At 37.3% G+C, this 19,042-nt stretch overlaps 1 protein-coding gene across 1 annotated transcript in view; it reads right to left on the minus strand.

Annotated features, from left to right (window-relative positions):
• Window positions 1–17,920, minus strand: part of LOC126094869 (nuclear exosome regulator NRDE2) — a 190,092-nt gene extending 172,172 nt beyond the window's left edge. The window contains exons 1-2 of the mRNA XM_049909500.1: window positions 17,733–17,920; window positions 5,201–5,564 (exon numbers count right to left, since the gene is read on the minus strand). Coding sequence (XP_049765457.1) covers window positions 5,201–5,564; window positions 17,733–17,814 — 446 coding nt within the window. The 5' untranslated portion in view covers window positions 17,815–17,920. The remainder of the gene's footprint in view (window positions 1–5,200; window positions 5,565–17,732) is intronic.
• Between the last annotated feature and the right edge of the window lie 1,122 nt (window positions 17,921–19,042).

The raw sequence follows: 19,042 nt of genomic DNA on the forward strand, positions 1-19,042 counted from the left end.
AATTTTCTATGGCAGATGCATTAGTTGCTTATTAACTAGTACAAAGCTGTGTGCATGTGTTTTCTGGGATGTGAGTGGGCATGTTGACTACACACAGTAGATATCATGTACCTCGTGTGCAAACACATTGGTCAGTGGGTGCAACGGTATGACTGTTTGTTCAGTTGCTGTGTTCAGTGGATTACCATGCCCTGTTGTAGGTTTGGTAGTTCATATTAAACAGAGTTACTTGTTAATTAACTGGTGCATATTGCAGTAAATTGTTTAAGGTTGGGTGTCTGAATTACCTGAAAACCCACACTGTGACATAAGCTACTGCGTGTCATTGTTATTTGTTGTCACTTCCTTCATATTAGACAAGGTCACTGAGTGGCATTATTGATAATTAAGCTCTTTATGCTTGATTGTAAAGCTACTTTTTCAAACACTACTTTGAAATTAGCACCTAGAAGTTTACTCACTACATGATTTTTTCATCTACCCTCCCATTACAGTATAATGGCACAGAATATTGCAGGGAGTCCATTATGTGTTTGGGGATGGAAGTTGCAGAAGTGAAGGGACTCCAATGTGTTTGAGGCACAGTAAGCTGATTCTCCCTTTCTGGTGGTCAGACATGGTTGAATGGAACCTTGAATACATGTTCCCATGCACTCCAAAATTAGGCCACTGTTATATTCAGATGCCCCACAAACAATTAATTCATCTTAAACAAACCATTTCAAGAATCAAGTCCTTTGAATAAAACGCTGCCAAAAAAGGTATACCACACAAAGATAAACTAGAAACATTAAAACAAACAGAAGTTAAAGGTATAAAATTAACAATTGAGCCTATAAAACGAATATCCTGAGAATCCTTTAAATTATGAATTATTGAACCTGCACACATAAATAATAGTGCCTTAAATAAAGCATGGGCTAATAAATGAAAAAATGCAAGTTTTGGATAACCTATAGCCAAAATTCTTATTATTAAACCTAGTTGTCTTAAAGTAGTAAAGTCTTCTTTAAATCAAATTCAAAATTAGCACCCAATCCAGCCATAAATATAGTTATACAACCAATTAAAAGTAAAAATCAACCACAATTATAGGTATCTAATATTGGTCTGAAACGAATTAATAAATAAACTCCAGCAGTGACAAGAGTAGAAGAATGAACTAAAGCAGAAACAGGAGTAGGAGCAGCCATAGCAGCAGGAAGTCAAGAAGAAAAGGGAATTTGAGCTCTCTTAGTTATAGCTGCCAAAACAATTAATATAGTAATAAGCTTTATTTCAAAAGAGTTAGAAATGAAATAATAATAATAAATATAATTCCAACCACCAAAATTTAATATTCAAGCAATAGAAATTAAAATAGCAACATCACCAACACGATTAGAAAGTGCAATTAATATACCAGCGCTATAAGATTTTACTTTTTGGTAATAAATAACTAAACAATAAGAAAACAAACCCAAACCATCTCATCCTAACAAAATGCTAATCAAATTAGGACTAATAATTAAAAAACCTATAGAAAGAATAAATATTAAAACAATAATAATAAAACGATTTATATTTTTTTCGCCCGATATATACCGTAATCCTCTCTATAATAAATCACCAAGGAAGAAATATATATAACAAAAGACATAAAAAAAGAGACATTCAATCCAAAATTAAAGTTATAACAACCACAGAACCATTTAAATTAAAAAGTTCTCATTCAACAAAAACTCTATAATCAATTATTAAATAATAAATACCTAAAATAAAAATTATAGTTCTAGAACAGAATAAAGAAAAAAACTCAAAGAACAAATAGAAAATAAATTCACGGCCTAAGATGAAAAACTTCATATCATTGAGTCCACAAAACAATATTTTAAATTAAAATACTTAAGCAATTTAAACAAAGAAATATTCACCATTTAAACAAAGAATATTTAAAAGCAATCAATGCAAAAGTAAAAGATGATATTCACGGAAATAACCAAGAGAACAAGTATAAACCCCAGAATAATAATTCCCATGCTGAGAATAAGAATATATATATAAAGTATAAACAGCTCTAAAAAAAAGATAAAAAAATAAAGCAAAAAATCTAAAAGAAGATCAAGACATAATTCTATTTAATAATCTAAGTTCACCTACCAAATTTAATGACGGAGGGGCAGCTATATTTGATGATCTTAAAAGGAATCACCATAAAGCCATTCTAGGTATCAGATTAATTATACCCTTGTTAATTAATAATCTTTGTCTACCTAAACATTCATAAATAATATTAGATAAACAAAACAATCCAGAAGAACATAAACCATGACCAACCATTAAAGAAAGAGAACCCATACAACCTCACCAATTTATAGTTATCAATCCACCAATAACCATTCTTATATGAGCAACAGAAGAGTATGCAATTAAAGACCCAACCTGATGAAAACAAATAAATCTAACAATAACCCCACCAGGTAAACCTAAAGATAATCAAAAATAATTAAACTTTAAACCCAAATAAGAAATAACCTTTATAACTCTATGTTCTTCTCAGTAGTCACTAATTTACTTACTGTTCATGCTCCTTCAATCTCCTACCAGGCCTTGTAACAACACTAAACACAAACAACACTACTGCACACTTGTGTCCATTTTACATGTCGCACAGATGTCTAATTCCAATCATTTACATACCCACTGATGGTCTGGACATGTAAGATGTTACGTAGACACCTGACCATGCCCTCTGGATGCTTCACTTTTCTTGTCAAGTAGCATGTTAATATGAAAAATATCAGGCTGCATTGAAGAAGGAAGGAAGGATGGAAGGAAGATTTGAGTTTAACATCCTTTCAACACTATGGTCATTAAAGATGGAGCACAAAATCTGTTTATGATAGAATGGTGAAGGAAATCAGCCACACCCTTACCCTCTTCAAAGGAGCCATCCTGCCATCTGCCTGTAACGATTTTGGGAAATCCGAAAAAGCCTAATCTGGATGGCCGGACAGAGACTTGAACTATTGTCCTTGTTGAGTCCAGTGAGCTAACCACCATGCCACTTCATTTGGCAGCTGCATTGTGATATGGGGTCCATGTTAAACTGTATCTCCTTGTAACTGGATGGGTACATCACACCAAAGGTTAGAGGAACACAAAGGTACACCACCTCCAATAGCGCCATGTCTATTCAACAAGTACTTTGGTGTTCACAGCAACCTTTGCTGTGGTTATAGCCTTGTCTTATTCTCTTATTTTATGTAGAGAACATTCAATATGATTTTATTTATATAGACTGATGATTTGAGAGAAAATTTGTACCAAGGCTGAAAAGCGAACCTGGGTCTTCTGCTTACGAGGCAGCTGCATTAGATACTAAGCCATTTTGGCACAGCAGTTGACACAACTCCCTCCTAGGTCCATATTCCCATTGCCACCCCAAACCACTTTAAATTCCCCCTTACACATGTTCAGAATAATATAATGCATGTTTTATATGACCAGCTTTAGAAGCATAAGAGGGCAAGTTTTCAGAAATAAAATACAGAACTAAATAAACACACTATATAGCCATTTCCTGGTAATATTCTAGTCAACAAAAGCAGTCTTCAGAGTCATGTTCAAATAAACTTAATTAAATATCTCAACAGCCACTGAAAGTGATTTGAAATAAATAACATGCATAAATTTACAAAGAGACAGATTGGCTGGCATGTACTTACTTTGAGGACGTGAAATTCCATTACTGCCGACACAATTCAAATTGATGAAGAAGAAATAGCTACTACTAAGCTTTGGAACAATGAGATGAAGGGAGAGGCTATCAGAAGGAGCAGTACATCACCATTTCAGCATCTCAAACTAAATTTCTGAATCTGTAGTACCACGATGATGTTGATAAGAACATATGTGTGTGTTTAAGAGGAGGTGACAAGGACACTGAACACAGTTAAGTATAGATATTAATACCTTTCTCTCACTCTCTTAAACACACACACACACACACACACACACACACACACATTCAAATCACCATCATCATGCTATGACAAATTCAGAAATTCAGTTTGAGATGCTGTAATATTGACCTAGTATTCTCTGTGATACCCTCCCCCTTTCATCTTTGTCCATCCTCAACTCCCCCTGTCCTCACAACAGCTACCTCCCCCTCATGTCATCCTCTTATGCTACAAACATTGTATGCATGGAAAAAACGAAAGTGAAAACTTAAGCAATTGGGTAGAAGGTCAGCATGTTGCCAGATTTCCCACTGAGCAGTTCTGTAATTGTAAATGGACTTATTCCGTACCATAGTGAGAGGTCACAATAATGATCTACAGAACATGCAAATTACAACATATGCAATACAAACGAGACAGGGAACACACCCATAATTTACACAGATCATTTCCAGTTGCCTGTCAACTGCACACTTTGTTTAAATAATATGTTAACTATGCCAGCTGTACTCAGTGGTAAAAATAATTATGTCATTTGTTTGTATTGGTTATTAAACTTCAGTTTTAAATCAGAAGTGTTAGGGAAACCTATATCAAAACCTTATTTACAAAACCAGTCAACCTTGACAAGCATATATACTGACAAGCGAGCAGAATGTGATGAACAGCATGGCTTTAATGATGCTTCACAAATAAAATTCATGTGAAAGCTTAGCTCTTTGTTTAAATTAACAATTACTATGAGAAGTGCTTATTTTCTACTAGTCTTCCTGAATCAGTATATAAAACATGAACAATAATGAAGTTTTTCCAATGATAAATTGCTGCATTACACTTTCGAAAGGGTATTCCTTGGTATTAGTTTTTCCAAATACAACAAGGTACACACCACGCATACCTCTCATACCATGTAGCATATGTAACATATCTTAAAACAGTGTAAATTCAGAATCATTGTCATAATAAATTCCTGTGAGCAGAAAATGTGGTGAGAAGTTGAAGCTGGGACTGAGAGTCCGTCACAAAAAAGGAACTGTGACTTGAACAAGAACATATGGAAGGAAAGGTAAATGAGAAGTAAATGAAAGAATAGGACCTAAGTGTATGAAAATTTGGCATATTAATGCTCTTCCTGTATCTGGAATAACAGGGTCCCAATATACACAGCATCAGTACGAATACAACTAATAATAGCAGCACACATACATCACCACCACCAACTCTACTACTATTAATAACAATAATAAATTGTGTACCTTCGTTTCAACTTTTTCTTCTTCTTTTTTCGAAAATAATTTTTTTCTGTGTGATGCTCCTTGTGTCTCCTTTTTTTCCTGTGATGTGTATAAGCTTCATTACTAGTATCAGAATCACTTCCAGATTTCCTCTTCCCCTTCTTTTTTGAAGTAACGCTATCAGAATGTGTTTCCCTTTCATACTTCTTTCCTTTCTTCTCGTACTGTATATCTGTAGTTACGGCAGAATTAGTAATACAGTCTTCAAAGGCTTCTGTCCTGGTCTCACACTGTGTTTCTGAGGAAACTCGACAATCTTTATCCTGCTGAGGCAAAGGAATTTCTGGAACCTTTATGTCGTGCAGCCATGGCAATTCACCAGTTTCTGTAAACATATATAGTCAAATCAAAGTGCTATATAACAGCCCATGCATCAAACCTCTTGAATACTTTTGAATAACTGGACTGATCACAAATTACATTACATTAACTCAGCTGAGATAATACAAATTAATAAACAGTGTGTAATCCTGGTCAGAAGAAAGAAAAAGTGCATGATCAGTTAACAGTTCATTGTCCAACTGAAAAACCTATAAACATCCCCAATTTGTATGTGAGTGACTACAGTAATATGGAGCACAAATTTAAAGGGAACCAATCAAAACAATAAAAACTTATTTTATGAAGAAGCCTTTGCAGCAAGCCAGAGCAAGAAAGTCTACCACAAAAGTTCTGTTTTAAAGGATAAGAACAGAAATCAATTAACTGTACAGTAAAAATTTAGCAAATGATGACATCAACAAAAATGTATTGCTATTTTCCTTTAGCACAATGTCTCTAGAAAATCACATGGAGAAAACAATGTTACTTCCTGGCTGATTAAAACTGTGTGCCGAACCGAGACTCAAACTCGGGTCCCAAGTTCGAGTCTCGGTCCGGCACACAGTTTTAATCTGCCAGGAAGTTTCATATCAGCACACAATCTGCTGCAGAGTGAAAATCTCATTCTGAAAACAATGTTAAATCACTAACATTTTGAAAATTAAGAACGTTCATCATAAGGAGAAAGGAAACAGATAAAGGAATAAGGAAAAGTCTCAATGTGACAGAAAAGATATAATGGCGTAAAAAGGACCTGAAAGAGTGGCAGGCAGAAGTTGTACATAACTGATAGGCCCAAGACAAAAGCTGCTTAGAAGTACAGGGTGCAAACACAACATTTTTAAGGAAAAAAAATATTCAAATGTGTGTGAATTCCTAAGGGACCAAACTGCTGAGGTCTTCGGTCCCTATACTTACACACTACTTAAAATAACTTATTCTAAGAACAACACACACATCCATGCCCGAGGGAGGACTCAAACCTCCAGCAGGAGGGGCTGCACAATCCATGACATGGCACCTCAAACCATATGGCTTTTAACGAAACTCACAAGAAATTTGATAGGGAGGGTGTGAGGATAAAAAGAAAGAGAAGAATAAAAAACAAATTAATAAAGGAAAGAAGATTTAACAAACTGTCTCAGAGCAGGACAAAAACTGATAGCCTGACAGGGTGAAAATACAAACAGAAATAGAGAGCAAGAAACTGCACATGTGAACAGTTCACAAAAGGAAATGGAGAAAGATGCAGTATGAGTTAAGAGCAGGCAGCCCATGAAAGATAAGTATTTGTTGAGAATCCAGAACCCATTTCTCAAATTTGGGAGCACTCTTGTTGGGGAGAGCAAATTCTACTGGCTAAAACTGTTACACATGTAACAAGGTCCTTTTTATTAGGTTCCAGGACACATCCAGCAAAAGTATAAGCATGTTGGCATGCAGTTTTCTGTGACAACACATATTTGCTCAGCATTTGCATTGGTCATGAAGAAACATTGTCAGTCGGCCAATGACAAATTGTCTACTTCAACGTACTATGGTCCCACCACATGGTGTGATTAACAATGTTGTAACAGAAGTTAAGTGCACAATGGAATGTTACTCTGGAAGGTGCCTGAACAACAAGAGGATGTTACGTTGAAAAAGGTTGTGAACAACTGCTATAGAGTAAGGACACTAATTGGCTACTGGGTGCCCCAAGGAGGACAGCTATTTTGAGCCATTCATGTGCTCACTCAGTTCTATGGTGGTCATTCCCATACAAAAATTTGTGCAGTGAACACAAGTTAGTTCATGCACAACATTTACGATTCCACATTTTGTTTTAATAATATCAGATTTACCTGTGTTGGGGTCAGTGAGGTTACATGAGACAAGTGGTACAGTGGGAGTATTTGTAACAGGAAGTTGCTCTGTGTTCAGATCAGTGGTTTGGAACATCATACAGTTCAACAAAGATGTTTTACAGAATAGAAAGACGATGGAAGGAGACAGTGGTTGGTATGGGAAGGATAGTTCAGAAAGGTAAAGTAGTTCTGAAACTGAACTATCTGATGGAAACTGGAGGGGAGCAAATGGAGGTAATATGTTGTCAGCTGGAGTGCTCAGTGTTAGATGTACATGGAAACAAAAGGCATATGACCATACGACAGTAGTACAGTTAATAATCTTGTCTGCTAATGATACAACATTCAGTAGAATTATGATGAACAGGAAAGGTTCTATGAATGCTATGGGTAGTACAGTGGCAGCTATTCTGCTCATAGCTAAAGTGGAACAGACACTAATCTGCAATGTACATATGTGCACATTCTGGGGGCTATCATGTTATTTTTTTAAAGTATCAATCTGCAATGAAATTGATTATTCCTCAAGACCTACGTGCACCTCCTAGATTAAAATTCCACTTTTCAATTAGCTTCTACAACAACTTTGCTAAATATGTTCTGCACCTCCTAGTTCTAACTATTCAAGTGGACAAGTGGTAAACTCTACAACAGCTAAGTACCAGAGCATCTCAACCAGCAAAATGTCAGTCTAAGGAAAGAGTACTGAGTAAAAGAAGTGCTACCTACACAATGCTATAAATCTGATTTACCAGAAATCAACACTATCTGTGTCACAGGCTGCCCAATACCATTCTCCCGAGGCTGTCTCCAATCCAAATTAACATGATGGTGCATGGCCACTGCTTTATTCCCCACACAAGTGCATCTGATGAGCATCAAAAATGGTTCAAATGGCTCTGAGCACTATGGGACTTAAATTCTAAGGTCATCAGTCCCCTAGAACTTAGAACGACTTAAACCTAACTAACCTAAGGACATCACACACATCCACACCCGAGGCAGGATTCGAACCTGCAACCAGAGCGGTCGCGCGGTTCCAGACTGTAGTGATGGGCATTCCTTAGTACACTTAGGTAAAGTGCTTTATGAGCAGTTAAGCAGGCACTGCTCTCTTCTCATGTATAGTTTCAACAATATTTTTCTACGTTCAGTGTAAACATAGCATGAAAAACCACATTTTATGGGAAAATGGCATCACTTCAATCATAAAATTTTTGCAGGCTGAATTTATCTTCCTACTATAAATAACAGAAACAGCTCAACGAAAACAGGACAACAATGAAAAACTGGTAAATTAAAGGAACCATTCTCTATCAGCAGGTCACATAGGCAAAGGTGGAAAATTTTCACTAACGTGGATGAGGTCTGAGATCAGAAATCACATCATTATTCAGAAATAGACAGAAAAGTTAATTACATAACACTGAGTTGTCCAACACAATAATGCACAGAACTGTGTCTTGGATATTCTTTGCCTGAGCTTCTGATTGGAGACCTTTTTAGCTGCCACCATTTCAGCAGCATGTGCGTCTTCAGTGTAATTATTTATTACATGTGGCTGTGAAGAGTGTGCATAGGGCACGACATTGCATTCTGGTACAAGTGCACTTTTACACTGTCAGCAGCTTTTCCATTCAGTGATGGAGTTGGTAGTGGTTTGCATAGTGAATATGACAAGATGGTGGAACCAATGAAAAAACAGTGTCTGACTAACATGTCACAATGTCGTGTCTGACTAACATGTCACAATGTCAAGTGTATGAACTTATGTATCAGCAAAATGGAGTATATTGTGTATAGTGCTGTCATATAAAACAGGATATTCAGTGAAATTTAAACAGTATGCTTAGGTTCCTGCCAAAAGACCAACTAAGAAATCAAAACATTCTGAAAATATGCCAAACAGTTTTGAAATGATCATCAGACTATTCTTCATTTTTTTATTGTTGATGTCGATAAATAAAGGAGCTTTGCACAGTCATGCAGATGGTCAGCATGTTGCCACTCTTTGGGTCAAGCATGCAATGCAATTCCAGTTGTCAACTTTGATCCGCAACATAACTATGTCGTGTGATATCATGATGGTGCAGTGTATTTTAAATGGATTATTTGTGTAGAGAGACTGTTGTTACCGCTACAGGAAGCAATGGTGCACTGTAATGGTGGATGTTTGTATTTGTAATTTGGTTTGTAGTGATGGTTTAATTTTTGGGATCAACTCTTCGGTGTGTTGGCATGTGGAATATAGGAGTTTTGCCTTGGAGTTGTGTTTGAATATTTCACTGCCTGCAGTACGGTTTGATCTGGGAGATTTCTGTTGGCTTTTCAGTGATAGAATAGATTAGATGTACTTTTCATTCCAACTGATCCATTGTGAGGAGATGCTCCAGGGTGCAGAACAGGTCAGAAAAACAAGAATATACAATAAACATTTACAATAAAAACATATATGCCAATGTCCCTTCCACAGATTACAAGTGAAGTGATCATCATGGATGTGGAATGAGTCAGAAAAATTTTGGACATATTTTCAATTATGAGGTAATAAACAATACAGAAAAAAATCATTTTACAACGCCTATATACAATTATCACATTACTGCACTGAATTTGTACGTTAAGTTAAATTGTTCTAATACTCATATGATGTGACATTATCAGTGACACACACACACAAACACCCCCCCCCCCCCCCCCCACACACACACACAGTTGGTTCTACTAAGAAATTCATCAGTGGAGTATAAGGAGTTGGCCACCAATAAAACCTTTAGGCTCCTCTTAAATTGAACTTTATTGATTGTTAAACATTTTATGGCTGTTGGCAAGTTATTGAAAATGTGTGTTTCTGAACAATGGACACTTTCTGGACCAAAGTGATTATAAATCTTTGTGAAGATTATTAATATTTTTAGTAATTATTCCATGAACTGAGCTGCTGGTTTGGAAAAGAAATATGTTTTTATTCCTAGATTCCTAAATAGGCTCTGCAGGATGTTCTGAATTTACATCACATATTGTTCTTACTAGTACATATTTTTGGACATGGAAAACAGCACATGATGATGCATGAAATAACAGGTTTACTGTTAGCAGTCACTGTTTACATCCAAAATGTGTTTCAAAGGTTTGAACCTCCATCATCTGCTGGATTTATATATGTTAATATGATGTGTGTGTTGTATTACAACACTGGGGCAACTTGTGGAACTGTTTCCAGCGGTCACAAGCTATTTCTTCCATCGTAATACATCATGTATTATGTTGTGCAGTGAACACATATTAGATGGTGTACAAAAATCATGACTGCACATGTTGTTTCAATAATGTCGGATTTACCAGTGGTGGGGTCAGTGAGGTTACATGGGACAGGTGTTACAATGAGAACATTTGTAAGGGGAAGATGCTCAGAGCTCAGATCATACGGTTTCACACAGATGTTTCAGAGAAGAAATGATGATGGAAGGAGATAGTGGATAGAATGTGAAGGATAGGTCAGAAAGGTAAACTAGTTCTGAAACTGGACTGTCAGATGGAACAGGAGGGGAGTGAATGGAGATAATATGCTGTGACCTAGGGTGCTTAGTGTTAGATGTGCGAGGAAACAGAAAGCATATGACCATATGACAGTAGTATAGTTAACAATCTTGTCAGCTAACGATGCAGCAGTCAGTGGAATTATGATGAATAGGAAAGGTACTACAAATGCTATGAGTAATACAGTGGCAGCCACTATGCTCACAGCTGAAGTGGAACAGACACTAATCTGCAATGTACATATGTGCACATTCTAGAGGCTACCTTACTATTTTTTTAAAGTCTCAATCTGCAATGACATTGATTATACCTCCTAGATTAAAATTCCATTCTTAACTTAGCTTCTATAACCGCTAAATATGTTCTGTGCCTCCTAGTTCTACCTCTTCAAATGAACAAATTGGTAAACTCTACAACAGCTAAGTACTAGAGCACCTTAACCAGAAAAATGTCACTCTAAGGAAAGAGCATCGAGTAAAAGAAGTGCCACCTACACAATATGATAAATCTGATTTACCAGATATCAACGCTATCTGTATAAGAGCTTGTCACAGCCTGTCTGGTACCATTCTCCCGAGGCTGTCTCCAACTGAACATGATGGTGCATGGCCAACATCTGCCTTATTCCCCACACAAGCATAGCAGATGGGCACCCCCAGTACATTTAGGTAAAGTGCTTTACAAGCAGGTAAGCAGGCACTACTCTTCTTTCATAGATAATTTTAACAATATTTTTCTACATTAAATGTAAATATAGCATGAAAAACAACACTGTACAGGAGAATGGCATTATTTCAACCACGTAAAATTTTTGCAGGATGAATTTATCATGCTACTATAAACAATAAAAACAGCTTGAAAGAAGTAGTATGACATTACAAAATTAGTAGATTCAAGGAGTCATTCCCTGTCAGCAAGTCCATAAATAATCAAGATCGAAAACTTTCATTAACATAGGTGAGGTCTCAGATCAGAAGCCACATCATCATTCAGAAATAGACATAAATGTTAAATTACAGGAAACTGAGATGTACAACACAATAATGCACCATAGTTGTATCTTGGATATTCTTTGCAAGATCTTCTGATTGCAAACATTTTTAGCTGACACCATCTCATGCAGCATGTATGTCTTCAATGTAATTATTTATTACACGTTTGTATGAAGAGTGTGCATCGGGTAGAACATCACATTTTGGTACAAGAGCATTTACAGTGTTGGCAGCTTTTCGGTTCAGTACATCAGTTAGTAATGGTTTGTACAGTGACCATGACAAATCATGAGCTGGATGATTAGACAAGATGGTGGAACAAATGTGAAAATAGCGTTTGATAAACACTGTCATGATGTCAAGTGCATGAAACTATGTAGCAACATAATGGAACATATTGTGTAGAATGCTGTCATATAAAACATGCTATTCCAGCCTGGGCTCTTAGTTCCCACCTAAACACCACCTACGAAATCAAAGCATTGTGAAAATATGCCAAAAAGTTTTGAAACTATCATCAGGGTCTGCTACAGATCAATGCGTCATCACAGCCAGTTTTCCTCCAGTCAAACCAAACTATAACACTGGAATTTAAAAAAATGTCCAAGGAAATCCTGTCATATTCTAAGAAACATACAACGCTGTAAATAAATACAAAAAGCATTAAGGAACCTTATAATGCATAACAGCCAGATCACTAATCATCAGTCCCACTCTTCGTGTCAAAAACAAAAGTAAGCAATTCATATCTTCCTCTGAATCAAGTCACTGTATTTAACAATTCTCATTTGCTGTCATTTACTATCACCCAATTGGCTATGACTAATCGAAACAAATTCCCAGCAGCAGCATGCTGCAGAAGACCCACTGACACCATAAGTGCATTGTAACCTCGCGTTCTTTTTATTGCTAATGACGATAAAAAAGTACCTTGGCACAGTCATATAAATGGTCGGCATGTTGCCACATTTTGGGTCAAGTGAGCACTGCAATTCCACATATCGGCTTTGACCCGTAATATAATTGTGTTGTGACGCATCACAAAGGTGCAGCATGTTTGAAATGGATTGTTTGTGTAGGGGGTCTGTTGGGTTGTTTTTGGGGGAGGAGACCACACAGCAAGGTCATCGGTCTCATTGGATTAGGGAAGGATGGAGAAGGAGGTCAGCCATGTCCTTTCAAAGTAACCATCCCGGCATTTTCCTGGAGCAATTTAGGGAAATCACGGAAAGCCTAAATCAGGATGGCCAGACGTGGGATTGAACCATCATCCTCCCAAATGCGAGTCCAGTGGGCTAACCACTGCATCACTTCACTCGGTAGGGGGTCTGTTGTTACGGTTGTAGTAAGCAGTGGTGCACTCTAGTGATGGATATCTGTGTTTGTAATTTGGTTTGTATTGATGGTTAAGTTTATGGAATCAAGTTTTTGGTGTAATGGTGTATGGAATCTTGGAGTTTTGCCTTGGAGTTGTGTTTGAATATTTCGTTGGCTGCAGTATGGCTTGGATAGGTAGAAACATTACTATCCTCCAGAGCTGGAAATGGTGACACTGGCCAAGTCATGACTCTAACAAAGCAGTGGAGATGATGCTGCACATGTTTCAAGACAGTCCCTTTTGTGCTTGAGTCAGATCACCCGAAGAACTGCATCAGCTGGCTCCAATGTCTCCACTGGCTGGAAAATCTGGAAACTGAGTTTTAATTTTTCCCTTCATTGATTTTACTGAGTGTCAATACTTTTTGTTTGTAATGCTAATGTACAATACCACAACTGTATATCTGTGTTGTCCAAAAACATTAAATGTCAAGTAAGCAGAACAATTATACAACTTAGGAAAAACATGGAAAACCTTAATCTGAATGGCTGGGCTGGAATCTGTATCCCACTTCTCCTAAACACAAGTCTGGGCTTATCTTGACCAACCTGCAACTTAACTGATAAGAAGGATGTAAGAAATATTCATGCATTATGTCTCATAAAGAATCAGGTCATTAGGGATGCTTATGGCTCACTCAGTCTCTGCAGTTTAGGTTGCAAGATGCAGCTACAACAAAGTTATTACACTGTAATTAAAACTATGCACAATGATTGGGAGAAAAAAGCGGGTTGCATCTGTCCATAAGAAGGATAACAGAAGTGATCCACACAACAACTGTCCATTTCCACTCATCTCCATCTGTTGGAGAATCACAGAATGTACAGGGTGTCCCACTCAAACCTCACTGATTTCAAAGATCCAGGAAAAAAAGAAAAAAAAAACCACACACAGTAGGTATGACAATAAAAAATGCACAATATTGTAGAGCACGACAGGGAATTTATTTATTTATCATCAGTACACCTCTACATGTGAACCTTGTAGCATGAAGAATATTGAGTCCATATTCAATTTATTGCCTAGTTCTTTGTAACATTTCCCCTGTTATTGATGCAATCGCATTAGTGATACGATGTCGCAACATAGGAATATCATCCACTTTGGTTGCATACATGCGGTCCTTCACGAATCCCCACAAGAAGAAATCAAGCGGTGTAATGTCGGGTGAATATCGTGACCACACATTGGATCCTCCACGTCTGATACAACAACTGGGAAATTTCTTATGCAGGAACTTGCAAACAGCCATTGACCACTGGGGCAGAGCTCCATCTTGTTGAAAACTGATGTTGGGCTGCAAATCATGTATCTGAGGGTACACAAACTGCTCCAACATGTCCAGAAACACTGACCCATTCACTGTTTGTTCCACAAAGAAGAATGGTCCAACAATCCTGTCATGCATTAGCTCGCACCAGACGTTTAGTTAAGGGCTATCACGAACAGGCTTAATGACAACAGGTGGATTTTGCGAACCCCAAATACAAACAATATGCCTATTAACCCTTGATGATAGATGAAAGGTTGCGTCATCTGAGAATAAACATCTTTCCAGTAAGTTGGCATCCTTATCAATATGCTGCTGCATATCCGCAGCAAATTGTTGTCGCTGAGGTTTGTCATTCGGCATCAGATGTTGCAGAATTTACACTTTGTAAGCAAACATACAAAGACGCTGGTGAACTACACGATGCAGCACTTGATGAATTGACTTATGTGAGTTTCTGAGAAACGTTTGTTTGATGTCCTCCACTGTCTCTTCTGAAACTCCGTAACGTGCACCACCAGAATGTTTCAGAACACTTCCTGTTGCCAGATACTTCCTATACCATTCCTTAATTGTTTTAACGTCAGGTGGATCACATTCATACACACGATGACAACTTCTTTACACAGTAATCGGCGATTTTGTTCCTGCAAACACACTACTGTTTGTGCCTGCTGCTGTGGAGTCGTCATTTTCACTTCATGCAACCATGCTGCACTCTAGCGACGATACTTGGCTCTTCTGATGTGGGACATAAATTCTTTGAGATGCTCTACAATGTGGTGCATTTTTCACAGTTGTATCTACTACAGTTTTTTCTCCTGGGTCCTTGAAACCAGGGAAGTTTGAGTGGGACACCCTGTATTCTAATCTCAAACATTATGAGGTATATGAAACAGAATTACCTCCTACTTGTCAAATAGCACAGATTCTGAAAACATTGACCATGGGAATTCCAACTTGTGCTTTTATTATGTGACTTACTGAAAGCCACAGATCAAGGAAATCAGATGGATGCAGTATTTCTCGACTTCTGAAAGCCATTTGACTCAGTACCACACCAAAATTATATAGCATACCAAACGAAATTTGTGACTGGGTGGAAGGTTTCTAAATAGGAAGGACACAGCATATTATCTTGGTTGCAGTGTCATTGACAGAAGTAGAAGTAATTAAGGTGTCCTCCAGGAAAGTAGACTGCAACCACTGTTGCATATTAATGACCAGGCGAACAATAATTGCAACCTTAGAATTTTTGCAGTTATCTATACAAAGTTGGAGAAATATTCAATCAGATCTTGATAAATTTCAAAGTGGTGCAACTTGCACTATATGTACACACATGGAAAATTATGTACTTTACAAACTGAAAAAAGTAGTGCACCATTTCCACATTATCACTGATTCACAATTAGAATGTATCAATTCATACAAATACTGAGTGTAACTTGTAGGGAAATGAAATGGATTGATCACATAGGCTGAGTCATAGGTAAGACAGGTGTCAAACTTCAGTTCACTGGCATGGTACTGGAAAATGCTGTCTGTATACAAAGGAGACTGCTTACAAATCACTTGAATGTTCCATCTTAGGAAATGGCTCAAGTGTGTAGGACTCATACCAAATGACTCTAACGGGGGATAGAGAAAACATACAATGAAGGGCAGCACATATGGTCACAAGTTTGTTTGAATCACAGGACATCACAGAAATGTTGAAAAACCTACATAATGAACTAAAATCACTTGCCTTGGTCCAAAAAGGGGTCTAGTACTCAGGAACACACATTTACAATAAATTGCCAGCAATCAATCAAACTTGTGTTCAGATACAGCACAGTTTAAACGGAAGTTAAAACACATTTTGATGTGCAATTACTTCTACTCTGTAGATGAATATCTTAACAGGGACTGTGAAGACAGCTTAGGTAGAAATATCTATTAGGTTTCAGTTTTAACAGCACTTTGTCACAACACGTGAAATTAGGTATTTTGCGTATATGATAGCTTTATTAAAAGTCCATAACTGTCTTCCATTCTGACAGTGTATTAATTATGTAAATATTAGCAGTTCCAGCTTACTCTAATGTATTCACATAGTTTGACAATCTCCTGACAAATGATCAGGGAAATTAGTATTATATTCAAATGCCCCACACCATGAGCATCATCTCATTTTTGAGTCTATGAATGAAAACTGAATCTAATTCAATCTAATGTGAATTGGCAGAATTGAAGATAGAGTCAAATAACTTGAAGATAAAATCAAAGCCAACATCAAGAACATGTACTAAATGAAAAGTCTACAGATAATCTCTGGTCATCTACCCTTTGCTTCAAAAAATGGATATGAAGATAAGATTAGATTAACTACAGGAAACTGAAGGAATTTAACCAATCATTCTTCCCCCACTCAACATGCAACAGAACTGGAAAGAAATCCTAAAATGTGATACCACATAAAGTGCCATATGCCATTCATATCACAGTTGTTTATTGAACACATATGGACACATAGAAACACTTTGCAAATGGGAAAAGCACACAAACAGATTGAACACACTGAAGAAAATTGGAAGTTCAAGCAAACTCACAGCAGGGCAAGGGAGACCTATCGACAACAGAATATAAATTAAAAGTGAAAATAATAAATTCTTCTGTTCAACACATTTAGGCCTACGATATCTTTCACACCACTGTATAACATATCAAGCGAGGACGATATCAGAACAGAATATGGAGAGTAAAAAGTATATATCTGGACATATAGTAAATACTTATGTAATATGAAAAATATGCTGTGCTAAGAGAATAGAAGCCACTTCTTCAACCATTTGCGGATGCATGTGTCTTTCAGTAACGGGAGGAGTTCCATGAATGAAAATATAAGAGGAGGACACCACAAAACCATCCATAATACGGTCAGGCAACACTGTGAGAAGTGAAATGAGTATTTGGTCAACGAAAAGGGGACAAACATAAAGAGCACATTTGACCAACATTAGTAGCGCAAAAATAAACATTATACTGTTAAACATTCAAAAAGAATATGATCATGCGACAAGTTAAAACGCCTCACAATTTTTTTGCGTTGCTATTATGACAACAGGGAGACATGCACATTCAATACAAACCAAGAAATTACCTCTCACTTTAGGGACATTGTCTGCATCATGTTGCTGGACAGACGCTGTCGCGTCTGTAGCGTAGGCTGGAAACAATGACATCAGAAACCATTTAACAGTACGTTTTCTACACTACATTCTCCTGTCGTCCTTTCTTCCTAACAACATCGAAAACTTGTAAACATTACGATGTAAACAGACCAGAGAAGTTAAACGCAACTCACAGATATCAGTACAACCTAACTCAATAGGTGGTGATATCGATAGCAACGCGCATCGCTGGCCAGAGACCAGAGAAACATCTGTGGGTTAATCCATAGACTAGAAATATCTCTGGAGTGAGTATTCGCATTCGGATGCGCCACATACATTATTGTCTGCGGAATGACCAGAACAGATTTTGCTGTCAACATAAATTGACAGCCTGATTACGCCATCTCAGGACGCAGTAGGTTTGCACGTAAAGAGTCATGTACATTAAGAATGCCATTACATCACGAGTACGGATAGATTCTCTTCGTTGGTACCGTAGGTTTGGCGTAGAAGTTTCGTAAACGTTCCAGACTGAGATGTTCACTCTGCAGCGGAGTGTGCACTGATATGAAACTTCCTGACAGATTAAAACTGTGTGCCGGACCGAGACTCGAACTCGGGACCTTTGCCTTTCGCGGGCTAGTGCTCTACCATCTGAGCTACCCAAGTACCTCAGATGGTGAGGCATCCGTTGGCTTGAGGAAGATATCCACGGAATTTATTGCATATCAAAAAGCCTTGTTTGGTAAATACTGTACAGGTGCGAAGAAGGAGATAAAGAAAGAGTCTGGTGATTTTTTAAAATTCTGAATCCAATATATGATATTTAAATAAATAATGTATGTATATATAATCTCAAACTGTGTTTGTGTTTTATTTCACACCTCTCTCATTATAGTCCACATATGACACCTATTAATATCATTATTTGTAAATGCTACACCTATAAAGATGCAGCAGCAGACAGTTTACTCCAAACGTTTCCCCATCAGTCATAGACAAAATGAATATCAAGTTACTCTTCATGGGTAAAACATAGATATCTGATTTCTCTGTGTAGCCAATATAATTCAGTTGGTTAAGTGATGGAGCTATTGTGGCTACACATACTATTACCATCCCTTAAAGTGTATCTTTCTACACTCCTGGAAATTGAAATAAGAACACCGTGAATTCATTGTCCCAGGAAGGGGAAACTTTATTGACACATTCCTGGGGTCAGATACATCACATGATCACACTGACAGAACCACAGGCACATAGACACAGGCAACAGAGCATGCACAATGTCGGCACT

This window comes from Schistocerca cancellata, chromosome 8 (assembly GCF_023864275.1).
Source record: "Schistocerca cancellata isolate TAMUIC-IGC-003103 chromosome 8, iqSchCanc2.1, whole genome shotgun sequence".
Taxonomy (NCBI): Eukaryota; Metazoa; Arthropoda; class Insecta; order Orthoptera; family Acrididae; genus Schistocerca; species Schistocerca cancellata.